The sequence below is a fragment of the Bombina bombina genome, chromosome 5 (genome assembly GCF_027579735.1).
Source record: "Bombina bombina isolate aBomBom1 chromosome 5, aBomBom1.pri, whole genome shotgun sequence".
Lineage (NCBI taxonomy): Eukaryota > Metazoa > Chordata > Amphibia > Anura > Bombinatoridae > Bombina > Bombina bombina.
The window spans coordinates 743,756,804-743,770,547 of record NC_069503.1 but is presented as its reverse complement, the minus strand read 5'-3'; the positions used below and the strand labels follow the sequence as shown (position 1 = coordinate 743,770,547).

The window sequence follows — 13,744 nt, the reverse complement described above, 5'->3', positions numbered from 1 at the left end:
AAAAAAGGAAATAAGAAGTAATAGGAAAGCTAAAGATGGCTGCTCGGGTGTACTCCTTTATGTTAGATGCATGCTGTATCCGCAAAAAGAATGAAATACATTTTCCATTACTCATAACTGTTGCATTTCTTTTGCATCATGCACCCCTACTGCACACTTCTCTACAAGTTTACCGCCCTGTTAGTATTGCATGACTTTCAGCTATAATTCCAGAAATTAAAAGTTTAAAGACACTAACATTTTCATTCTAGTATATTGGCTCCTGAAAATGACAATTCAATGCCAGCTTTGGAAAGCAATGCATAGGTCCAAAAAGACCAGTTTTTACATAATATTATCCATTAAAAAACCTTCTTTTTTAAGTTACATTTGAGGAACTCAAATTATAATTTGTAAATTCTCTCATAATCCTCAGCATTTCAATAGACCTACGGAACCCTTTAGAAACCCTTGAGAGCAAATATTGTCTACTGAATTAAGGAATGTTAATGCTTTGCATGTATGCGAATAAGAATATCTGCTTTTAACATACGTGTTTCTCAATTTAATATGCAGAAACAGCAATAAACATGCAATCAAGTACCTTATTAATTGTTTAGAACATGCAATTTTTAAAAAAAAAACATTTTAAAATGTACTGGATGTATTTAGGAAGCGGTTGTTGTGTAGGGGGGTAGTACAGATTGGGAAGGTTCCTGTAAGTGTTGTGTTTGCAGTGGAGGGAGGTTGCATAGAGGGGCTAAAAGTAGTTAATAGGATGGCGCATAATATTGTTTTAATCCATAAGAAAGGTAAAGATCCAGAATCTTTTACATCGTATAGACCAATATCTTTAGTGAATCAAGATTATATATGCTAACTTCCATTATCTCCAAAAGACAAATCTTGTTTGAATTCAGTTATTCACCCAGATCAGGCAGGTTTCATAACAAGGAGGAACCCTGTTAGAAATCTTCATAAAGTGATGTTGATTTTAGATTTCTTTTGGAACAAAGTACTAGGTAAAGTCCCATTCTAAAATGGATCTAGCATTACTCACTGTGGATGCAGAGAAAGCATTTGACTCAATAATTTTGGACCACCTATTTGCCTTTCTTGAAGCTTTCGGTTTGACAGGACATTTCCGTCACTTTACTCGGTTATTATACCAAGTTCTATTTTCCTCAATTATTATTAATGGTGATATTACTGATCACTTTACTTTGAAGAGAGGCCACTGCTATTCAATCTATCCCTGGAACCTTTAGCGGTTCTCTTGAGCAAATGTTTGAAAGGAATAAGATTGGTAAGAGAGGAAGTGATATTATCACTTTTTGCAGACGACATTGCTATTCTTGAGTATCACTAGTCAAACAATTCCTTATGTTTTGCATATTATTGATCTATGTAGCTCCTTTTCTGGTTACAAAATTAATATTGAGAAATCTGAACTAATGTGGATTTGTAAACCATCTCCGGTAGTGACACATCCCTTTAGAGTAGCCAATCAGATATAATACCTAGGTATTGTTCTCAGCCAAAACCCCTCTCTTTGGTACGAACTGAACTTTCCTAATTGTTTTCAGTATTTTAAAATAAAGTTAGAGCTTTGGAGCAATCTTCCCATATCGCATTTAGCGTGTATCACGTTAATTAAAACTATTTTATTCCCTAAACTATTATATATCCTCCAAAAGCTACCTCTATTGCTATATACAAAAGGATATTGGTGATACCCATAAGGCCTGTTCGAATTTCATATGGCAAGGGAAGAAACCAAGAATCTTGTTATCTACTTTAGCTTTTCTTAGAGCGTTTGGGGGGCTGACATTTCTGAATATACAATACTATAACTATGCATACCTTTGCAAATTCATGCTATACTGGATCACAGAAAAAGACTATGGGGCCTATTTATGATGGTGCGAGCAGACATGATCCGATATATAGCGGATTATGTCTGCTGCACATCGATAAATGCCAACAGCATACGCTCTCAGCATTTATCATTGCACCAGTTCTTGTGAACTGCTGGTGCAATACCGCCCCCTGCAGATTCGCAGTCAATCGGCTGCTAGCAGGGTGTGTCAATCACCCCAATCGTATTCTGTAAATTTATGTCAGCCCCCTCAGAGCAGGCGGACAGGTTATGGAGCAACGGACTTTAATAAATTGATAAATATGCCCCTATGTCTCCTTTTCTAACATTGAATCCAATTTGAATCTTCCTTTTTACATTAAAAGCACTTCTTCATTGTCCTGTCCCCAAACTCCCTAGTAATGTTGCCAAACTGTGCACTTTCAAATATATCATTACAGCTTGGCAAACGTTTTTCACAGAAATTAAGATTCATTTTCGTAAATCAGAATTCCTTCCTTTACTAGATAACCCAGAATTCCCACCAGGACTAATAAAAGGAGTATTTATATTTTGGGCACCTAAAGGTATTACTTCTGTTAGAGGTATGTGAGGAGGGTGTCTTTGTCATGAGATCATTTGAAGACTTCAGGTAGTCTTTTAACTTGTCAAGAGAAACCTTCTACACATATCTCTAAATTAGACACTGGATGATGACTTTGAAGTCCGAAAGGGGGCGCTGCTCTATCTTTGGGGAGCCTAGGAATAAAGTTTATTAAACTTTATTCTGAAGGGAAGTACTCTATTTTGATTGCATATAAAGTCCTTGTTAACTATCATGGGGGAATTTGCATAGTGACACCTTAGTGTCTAGATGGAACAGGGTCATAACATTAGTATCTAGAGAAAATATTATACAAAGTTTCTCTTTGGCTGAGAAGGTGAGAAGGCGGCAGCATCTATAAATTGGGGAGATTCTCATTCTAAACTAGTCAATGTGGTTTATCTTACACCGTACAGAGTAGCTGAATGGGGTAGATACTAAAGAAAAGTGTAATTTTGAACTTACAGATTTGTTACATTGGTTTTTGACAATGTCCTAAATACTTAAATTCTGGTCTAAAGTTATTTTTTTTTAATAAATAAGATACTATTCCAAACTACAACTTCATTATTTAGTGATACTGGTCTAACGGAACATTATTCTTAAGAATTAGAAGAAAAACCTAGGTCCTAAACTCTCTGAGTTACTGAAAGCTGTAAACTACTAGATGGTACTTGAGCAATGTAATCTACGGATTTTTAATGGAAGGCAAATGCAACATTTCTTTCTCAAATGAAGGGAAGTACTCTATTTTGATTGCATATAAAGTCCTTGTTACTATCATGGGAATTTGCATATTGACACCTTAGTGTCTAGATGGAACAGGGTCATAACATTAGTATCTAGAGAAAATAATATACAAAGTTTCTCTTTGGCTGAGAAGGTGAGAAGGCGGCAGCATCTATAACTGGGGGAGATTCTCATTCTAAACTAGTCAATGTGGTTTATCTTACACCGTACAGAGTAGCTGAATGGGTAGATACTAAAGAAAAGTGTAATTTTGAACTTACAGATTTGTTACATTGTTTTGACAATGTCCTAAAATACTTAAATTCTGGTCTAAAGTTATTTTTTTTAATAAATAAGATACTATTCCAAACTACAACTTCATTAATTTAGTGATACTGGTCTAACGGAACATTATTCTTAAGAATTAGAAGAAAAACCTAGGTCCTAAACTCTCTTGAGTTACTGAAAGCTGTAAACTACTAGATGGTACTTGAGCAATGTAATCTACGGATTTTTAATGGAAGGCAGATGCAACATTTCTTTCTCAAATGGAAGAAATTGATTGTATCTCTTTCTTTAGAAGCTCAACTACAGCTAATTTCACCTTTCAAGATCTACGTTTGGTTCAAAGCAACAGCTAGAGAGAAGGGTTTTTCCAGCAATCTGGTCCAATTAATGATAAGGGGGACAAGGAAACAGTATTAGAAAATAAATCTCCCTATCTTTTCTCCCCCAGGACTCCTATGATACATCATTGTTTGGTGTTTAGGGAATCAACTAGCTATCTCTTAAATGTTATATGTATGTGGATATAAACAAGCTATAGTTATACGTTGCTTTTGATCAATTTGTTATTTGTCAAATTTAATATGATTTGTGTTTGATGTGATAAAAGGAGCTGCGTCTACATTTTCTTTACCTTTTGTTGTTGTTATCAATAAAATCCCCCCCCCCCACACACCAAAAAAAAGGGATGGCTCATACGGTTTATAGAAGTGATACAGGGTTTTCGTTATGGTTCATTAATCTAGGACAGAGTCATGCTTATGGTTAAGTGCAGTGGTGGAAGACTGTGATTGAAACTTTTTTTGGCAAATGGACATTTTTTGTTAAACCCTTATATTGAGTTTTGTCTGCATGAAAATTTGTTATACCACAGCTAAAAGCAATGTACATCAGCAAAAAACTATTGTAAAAAGGGATTATGCAGTAGTATTGTGGGCTGCAAATAATTTGATTTTAAGCAATAGTGTTAGCATAACTGTTTGGTATAATGTAGTGTGGGGCTGCAACCAATACCTCGACTAGTGACCTGCCCCTCCAATTGAAAATATATATATTTGGGTGCCCTTGGCCTACATGGAAAAATATAGAGAGATTTAAGTGTACAATATCTTTGGGAAATTGCTATTATACTATATTACACTATAATATGCTATACTATGTTTTAATTAAAGTTAATAACACTTTTATGAAGCTAGATATGGAATACTTTTGCATACTGTATATATTAAGTATACACAAATATAGCATATAGCAGTACAATTTAAAAATATTCAAAATGTAAGCAGTTGTTAAAAAACAACTGCTACACAATTTTCAATTTCCATTTTTACTATTATTACGTTATCCAATAGTTTAATTTAAATGTATGTGATTAACATATACTTTTCTGCATTAACAATATTAACCAAAGAAGTCAACAATAAATGGCTGAACACTGTATTTGCATCTGACTTTGTACCCACAAAAGAAAGAAAAATGAGCAACACAAAGCTTCTTAATACTAAACTAAAACCTTTTAATGAAAGTCAGCATTTATCATTCAATCACAAAGTTGCTGTGCAGAATAGGTCTTGCTAATTCCTCTTGAGCAACAATCTCTACCTATCAGGAGGCCCCTTGCTCAATGCAGCTGCCAGCAAGGGAGAATAATCTCTTAAGTAGGTCATGCCTGTATTTCTAAAAATGCCACGGTCTGGTAACCTTGCTGTCCCGTCTGTCTGCCCTGCCCCATAATAACCTCAATTGCTTGGTGACACTATGACATACAACCCTGTTAGTGCACAGTCAAATCATGCTGTATTATTCGCCTGTGAGCATCATTACTTGATGAAGAACCTTTCCATGGCCAGCATTAATCAGGAAACCATTCATGTCTTCAAGCACTTCACTCCAGAGATGGTTCCTGAATTAATGACCAGCTGTTTGAACTAATGCAAACAAAACAATGTTTTCCACATGGTTGAATGCACTGAATTCTATATTCTGATCAGGTAGGTTGTGATCAAAGTTACACATTGGACTCCTTTCTATTCTGGGTATATTTGCAATAACATTTCAAGCTCCATTTATTTAAGTATAAAGGTAATCCTGTACATACATTGCCTATATATACTTCCAAATGTTTTAGTATGAAGGGATTCTATTATAATGAACATGACATAGTAAGTCTTCATGTAGATTCTCCTTAGCAGCTTCTTCTAAAAATAAAATGAAATAAACTGAATCAAATGTGGTGACAATAAACAATAAAATGTTTTTCAATAATAGATGTTGCTTTAAATACAATTCCCCACTCAGTACCTACAGTGCAAAGTGGTAAAATAGATTTTACTACAGACTATAAGGTCAAAACTACTATATCATATAGCAGATTTAAGATAATATACCCACCCACACACATATAAATATATATTTTATACAAACACAAATCCATTTAAATGTATTAATACTTAATAGGTACTGTATGTATGAATAGATACATATGAATTAATATGAATTCATAGTATATTCACTAAAAAAGGCCTAGTTCCATTGGTGGCTTAAGTTAACATGGTATAATGTAAAATATGATTCATGTATGTAAAATAAAAACCCATAAAGAATGACCCTACTGTGTTAATCGTTAATCGTTTGTAAAAAGAACTGTTAATGTGTGATAATTCTGCTACTTTCTTGTATGGCCTTGAAAATGAATAGTTTATATGCCATACACTATACGCATATGCATTTGCTTTGAACAAGGACTGATCATTTATTAAAATTCTGATACCTCATTGTATGGTATAGGAAAAGGACAGCATGTTCATTTGTTTTGAACATTGATCTTTGGGACAATAAAGGGACATGAAACCCAATATTTTTCTAATATATGCAGATAGCTATCGTGCACATGCCTGGAGCATATATGATAGGAAATAGTGCTCTTGCTAATGTATATCATTGCTGCCATATAGGGCTGCAGACACTTGCACACTCCTGAGCTTACCTTCCTGGCTTTTAACTAAGGATAAAAATATATGAAGAAAATGTTATATATCGACTGATGAGGCTGATGGGAGGTGCGGCTGTGATGCCGCTATAGAGATGTTCGTACATAACATATAGTCTTGAGAAAGGCCTATCAAAGGGCCGAAAACATCGACTTATAATCTATGCTTTTATGATGTTTAAATAAAGTTTTGAATATTATTTATATAAGTCCAGTGAGTGCCCTTCTATGAGAAGATTTACATATTGGATTCAGGGATTGCACCCAGGCTCAGGTTGCATCTGATAGGTTGGACTGGACTTCTGGCTATTTAATTAATATATATATATTTATTTATTTATTAATGAATAGAACATGGAATGAGAAATATTCATAAATAATTTTGTGTTTGGTGCTCTTGAATATATGCGGTCGGGTTAGCGCACAAGTATGGGTGTAAGGATTTTTTTACCAGGTTTAACGCTTTATCGAAGTCTATGAGGGAATACCTTAACACATTCACAATATTTTAAGTTCCAATTTTTGCACGTGTCGGGTTAGCGCTTGTGTGAGCAATCTTTATTTTAACTCATAATAAGACCACAAACCAACGCATGCAAAAAGCCACCATCTAGTGAAGTTAACATGCAAGTGAGATCGCTAATTTGCACCCAATAGGTGATCTAGTTCATAGTCGTGAAATATCTATAATCATTAATAGGCATTGAAATGTCTTGAAAGATTGTAACATGGAGATCAAAGCTTTTCAAAATACCCCTATGACTGCCTACAGACGGGTCCTTAGATTAAAGGAGACAGAGGTATGTTACTGATAAAAGTTTGGGTACTTTTACTTGTTTAGATTGTGCAAGTTGTATTGCAGTAATAAAAGGGAAAGAATTTCTGCACCAACAGGCTGGCAAAAGTTTAAGATTAAGGATCATTATATATGTGACTCACCCTATGTTGTGTATCTTATTACGTGTCCATGTTCTTGGAATATACATTGGGGAAACTATCAGAAAGGAATGAGATAGGATGAGACAAGGCAGATCAAATATAAGATGTAAAGATACAACAGCACTAATGTCTAGTTATTTTTTAGAAGCTGGACATAACATAAGCCAGTTGAGATAGCAAGTTATAGATAGTGGTTTATAAAGGACTCAGCAGGATATGTATTGTATATATTGTATATAGTTGTTTTAAAAAAAAATTTGTTGAAAAAAGATTTTCAATGGAAATGGCCACTAGGTGGTGGAAATGTATAGAAACTTTTGTAGTAGTGGTAGGTAAATGGTTAATGAGAGGATTATAAGGAGCAATGTACAATAATAAGCATGATTAAGGGTGTGAGACCCGTAATGTTGCTTATGTTTGTCCTGTACCTGAAGATGTATTAATAAAGTACAGTTTGCTATATGAGGGTGCTGTTGACTTTGTATTTTAATTAAATGCATAATAAATAATACAAATAACAATAATAATTTTAGTAGTAATTATAGTAACAGCTATACTTGTTTTGCTTTTTTAATTTGTTAGATTATGTACTTTGCAGATTTTTTTATTTATATTACTAGATTATTTAGCCTTGTTAACAGTGCACAAATTCTATACTTTTGTAAATTTATGGTCAAAATCACTTATAAACAAATGTTAGCCCATATGTGATTATCAATAGGAAAACACAGGTAATAATTTGCTTTTATAGTAGGAACATTTGTGATAATTATTGCTTTATTGATTTTAAATAAGCAATGCTTCATTATTAGATTTTTTTTATTCATTGGGCTCCATGTACGGAGCAGCAAAAGCTGCTCCGGAGCCTTTGCGGGGCAGGTTCGCATATGAGAGCCTGCTTCCCATAATGTAAGAAGCAGCGGTCATTAGACTACTGCTTCTTACACCCTACGCCACCTCTGAGGTGGCAAGGGGAAAATCACAGAGAGCTCACTCGCTCTCTGTGATTGGACAGCCCCTTCAGTCACGTGATTGGTTGTGCGAATGACGGGGCGGGCATTACACACTCCGATGAGTGTGTAATGATACATACAGGCAAGCGGATCTACAGATTCACTGCCCGTGTGTAGCGAAGGCGGGCAGACAGCTTCGCGAGTTGAGAAGCTGTCCGCCCGCCCGCTTAGTACATGGAGCCCATAGAGTTAAATTTAGGTGTTTTAACCTCAGGTACTGAGAGTGTTAAGCATACTTCTAAACTGCATTTTTATAATCAGGAGAACTTGCTATTTAGGCACTCTTGGCATTAATAAAACATAAAGAAATATTGTAAATCACATCTGATGTAGAATTTCATGTCAGCATAAACCCTTGAAAATAAATAAAAACTCAAGCAGTAACATAGTTAACAGACTTTTTTCTTTCATTATGATTTAGTTGAAGCCCTGGTGTATTTTCATGATTGATGATCTTGGAACTTGCTGTGCTCTTTTCTGTATTTATTTGTTCTGTTCCCAAACTGAGTTTGTTTATAAAAAATCAGACTTAAGTTATAACTGCCATTGTTACTCATCTGGAAAACTACTATTTCTTTTAGGGAGATATTTGAAAACATGTCAGGTTATTTTATCATTCAGCAAATTTAAAACAAATTTTAGGTACAAAGGGATTAATTTATAAAACTCAAGGTAAACAAATGTCATGTGAATGTTTACAAATGTTTTTTTTAACGATTTACTTTTTGGTGTAACGCATTATTCTTAGGGAAAAACTAAAACAGTAGTTTAATAATCAGCTATTTAAAGCACGTTCAAATATTTTCATATTCATATATGTTTAGATTGATTAAACACCTAGTGGTTGACCATGGCTTGAACTGCTCTTATAAAAAATGCAAAACTATTGGCTTATTTTTATCCCCATCACAGCTCCCCCAAAAAAACAGAACGGAGAGCTCCTGGCTAACATATCTGGGTATGTTTAGATGTGGTCACACTAGGTGCAAGCCTTGTGATTATGTTGACATAAATACACACTTTTTTTGTATTTGCCAGTCATATACTTAAAGGTTTTATGCCATCTACCTCCTAGTTGCTTGCCTGTATCTGTTAAGTGTTTGGACCTGATCTTAGCTTTGCTTACTAGATTTCAGATTACCTGTAATTGTATCCGTGTCTGTTTACATGTTGGCATGGCAACCAGTTACTACCGGATCTACTTCGCGCTCAGATATATAAATACTTGCATACATATACTTGGGACTATTGTTCGAGGGGTTACCTGTCCATAATAACAAAGCAGAAATCAATATATAGTAAAAATCAATGTATGATATTTTGTAGCTGTGTATGTGTATAATACTCTGAATGTACAAACACATTTTTGTACAGGTTCAAAGCAACAACCAAACATTACTCAAAAAGATTAAAAAACTTAAAATGAAAAATAAAAATAACAGGGACATTTGAAGAAATGTAAAATAAAACAAAGCAAATCCTTAAAATAGAACAAAAACTAAAACAACCTAGTTATAATGCTGTTTCTTTGGTGTACATGTTATATGTACCCAATAGTCCTGAGGACTTAGCAAATGATACTCCCTCTGTACACCATGTTATCCCGTAGTGGTCAGCTTGCCTATTGTAAAGTCATTGAATGGAATTAATCACAGTCTAAGTGGCTCTGTTAGTATGTCCATACATATATTTTCTAAACTGGTTCCCTTGGTGGATTTCATCCTTCCCTTATGGATTGATCCATTCTGGACATAATTTCCTATTTCTTGATGTATATCATATTTTTAAGGTGTTTCATTCTATTTCCTTCCTCTGTTGTCTTCTTCTTGCTGGTACTGCAGGTGTATGTGACGATAAGGCTACTTTATAGTTAGAGACTAAGGAGTATATATATGGGTAAGTAGCTAAAAGGGACAGTGAACTATTAATTAGAAGGGATCACCTCCGTGTCCCCCTCCAATGTCAATGTGCTGTACATGTTGAATAATCTACCCCAAGCGGGGGCCTGATTCACAACATAAAGCTACAATTAGTTCTAAAGTCACCAGCCATACCCCTGTATGTTTCTCCCCTCTAGATGAATGCCTTAAAGTCTGGAGGAGAATTTAAACCTCCTAGGGCTATGGTACCCAACCTGTATATCCATTCTGCCTCTCGCCTTAAGAGGGCTTTGTTGCGGTCCCCTCCCCTGTCCAAAGGGGGAATGTGGTCAATTAGGATTACCTAATGGTAGATACTTGGTGTGCCATGCGTGCACAATGTCTGGCCACGGGTTGATCAGAGTCTCCTTGAGACAACGCTACTCGTATGGCTCGCCTGTGATTAGCCATCCTCTCTCGTAGTGTGCCACTAGTTTTGCCGACATAAAATCGTGCACATGGGCAGAACAGGAGATATACCACAAATGTAGTGTTGCAAGACATTGAATGTTTGATGGTATATATTTTATTTGTATGAGGATGATGGAAATTCTTTGTTGCTACTAAGCCATTGCATGTAGTGCACCCTAGGCATTTGTATGATCCTTTGATGTTAGTACAGGTAGTGTGCATATAGCTTTGTTTCGGGTCTGTCCGTACTAGAATGTCTCTCAGATTGGTGCCCCTCCGATACGCTATCATGGGCGTTAGATTTTGCGAGAATGTTAATTTGGGATCTGATGTAACCACTGGCCAATGCTCTTTAAGTATTCTTCCAACGTCCGTGGTATTGGGCGAGAAGGTAGTTGCCATAATTAATCTGTTGTCTTTTTCTGTTGCCTTTCTTTATGTATGAGGCTATACTGTGTATGAGGTGGTATTTCTTTCAGAGTGTTATCCACTACCTGTTTCTTGTAGCCCCCTCTGCAGGAACTTGTCCCTCATGTATTGCAATTGTGAGACCCCTGTTGCTGTAAAGGAATTGTTATGTATAACCCTGGTCATCTGAGATTTAACGATGCCTTTCAATAAAGCTGGTGGGTGGCAGCTAGTGGCATTCAAAAAAGAATTTCTGTCAGTGGGTTTGCTGTAAAGCGTGGTTCCTAGGGAATTCCATTGTATAAAGATACTGAGATCAAGAAATTGTATTTCTGTGTCATGATATGTAATTTTGAACCTCACTGGAGTAGGGGTATTATTCCAATCCTCAAACCACTCTAGTAGTTTTTGTCGTCCCCCTCGCCAGATCATAAATACATCGTCAATGTATCTTACATAGAATCTTATCGAGGATGTGTCTGTGTTTCACAGAAATTGATTCTCGAATTGGGACAAATAGATATTGGCATACGATGGGGCCATGGTTAGACCCCATCGCCGTGCCTGTCAATTGTAAGTAAAACAATTTCTCAAAACGAAAATAATTACTGGTAAGACAGAACTCCATAAGTGTCATGAGAAAGTCAATGGGTGGTCCCTCAAATTGCTCACTTTTAATGAGGTGTCTTTTGGTAGCTGTAAGACCAGTGTTGTGAGGGATAATGGTGTAGAGACTGTTGACATCCAGAGTAACCAGGATGTCACGAGTCTCCACAACCACATCCCCCATCTTTCTGATCAAATCATTAGTGTCAGATATATAGGATCTCACATTTTTCACAATAGGTTGTAGGAGGATGTCAATGACCTGTGCCACAGGCTGTGTGAGTGACTGTATTGCTGACACTATCTGGTCCCAGGGTGGGCGATCCAATGTTTTGTGTATTTTGGGGGTCATGTATAGGATAGGAATCCTAGGGTGTGTGGTACTGCAATACTCATATAGTTGTTCAGTAAGGAATCCTTGTTCGAAACCTAGTTTCAAGATCTCATCTGGTTATTTTTTGAATTTAACTGTGGGGTCATTGTGTAGCATTTAATAGGTGTTATTGTCAGCTAGCTGTGTTCGGATGTCCTCTCTGTAATCATCATAGTTCATAAGAACTATGGCCCCACCCTTATCAGCCGGGCAGATGATGAGGGTATGATCATCCTGTAAAGACTTAATAGCTGTCCTCTCTGTCTGTATAAGGTTGTGTCTCCATACCTTGTTTGTTCTTTAATGTTCCATGTCCTGCGCTATTAGCCTCATATAGTTTTAGTGCTAGCACTGCTGTTTTGAGGTTCAAACGTGCTAGGTTTCTTGCACTTTTGTACCGGACTTGTGTATTCAAGTGTCTGTGGGGCGTGTTGGAAATGTTCCTTAATTTTCAGGGTGCGGTTTAATTTGTACAAATCCAGTTTAAGGTCTATCTCTGCAATGTTATGGCTTGGTACAAAAGATAAACCTTTATTAAGGATTGTACGTTCTGCCATTGTGAGGATATGCTTACTGAGGTTAACTATTATGTCCTCTGCCTGTTGCGGCGTGTGGCTCTGTACCTGCCTCCCTGCCCGCCTGATGTGCGGTCTATGTGGCCTCCCCCCTCCTCTCCTTGACCTCGTAGTAACCCCTAAAAAATGATCCGGGTTGATTGTCCCCCTGTGTGTGTATGGGGGCATGGTGTGGAGATTGTGTGCTGTATTCATTGGGTGACATTTGGGTGGTGCGCACTATGCTAGTGTCAGGCTCAGATGACTCTGCTCCACTAGTGTCTATAGTAGTGAATTGGACTCTCCTAGATCTACAGGGAGTGCAGAATTATTAGGCAAATGAGTATTTTGACCACATCATCCTCTTTATGCATGTTGTCTTACTCCAAGCTGTATAGGCTCGAAAGCCTACTACCAATTAAGCATATTAGGTGATGTGCATCTCTGTAATGAGAAGGGGTGTGGTCTAATGACATCAACACCCTATATCAGGTGTGCATAATTATTAGGCAACTTCCTTTCCTTTGGCAAATGGGTCAAAAGAAGGACTTGACAGGCTCAGAAAAGTCAAAAATAGTGAGATATCTTGCAGAAGGATGCAGCACTATTAAAATTGCAAAGCTTCTGAAGCGTGATCATCGAACAATCAAGCGTTTCATTCAAAATAGTCAACAGGGTCGCAAGAAGCGTGTGGAAAAACCAAGGTGCAAAATAACTGCCCATGAACTGAGAAAAGTCAAGTGTGCAGCTGCCAAGATGCCATTTTGCCACCAGTTTGGCCATATTTCAGAGCTGCAACATCACTGGAGTGCCCAAAAGCACAAGGCGTGCAATACTCAGAGACATGGCCAAGGTAAGAAAGGCTGAAAGACGACCACCACTGAACAAGACACACAAGCTGAAACGTCAAGACTGGGCCAAGAAATATCTCAAGACTGATTTTTCTAAGGTTTTATGGACTGATGAAATGAGAGTGAGTCTTGATGGGCCAGATGGATGGGCCCGTGGCTGGATTGGTAAAGGGCAGAGAGCTTCAGTCCGACTCAGACGCCAGCAAGGTGGAGGTGGAGTACTGGT

At 36.8% G+C, this 13,744-nt stretch overlaps 1 protein-coding gene across 1 annotated transcript in view; it reads right to left on the bottom strand.

Annotated features, from left to right (window-relative positions):
- The window catches only part of LOC128661609 (prolactin-2-like), a 24,214-nt gene extending 12,290 nt beyond the window's left edge, over positions 1-11,924 (bottom strand). The window contains exon 1 of the mRNA XM_053715843.1: positions 11,744-11,924. Coding sequence (XP_053571818.1) covers positions 11,744-11,924 — 181 coding nt within the window. The remainder of the gene's footprint in view (positions 1-11,743) is intronic.
- Between the last annotated feature and the right edge of the window lie 1,820 nt (positions 11,925-13,744).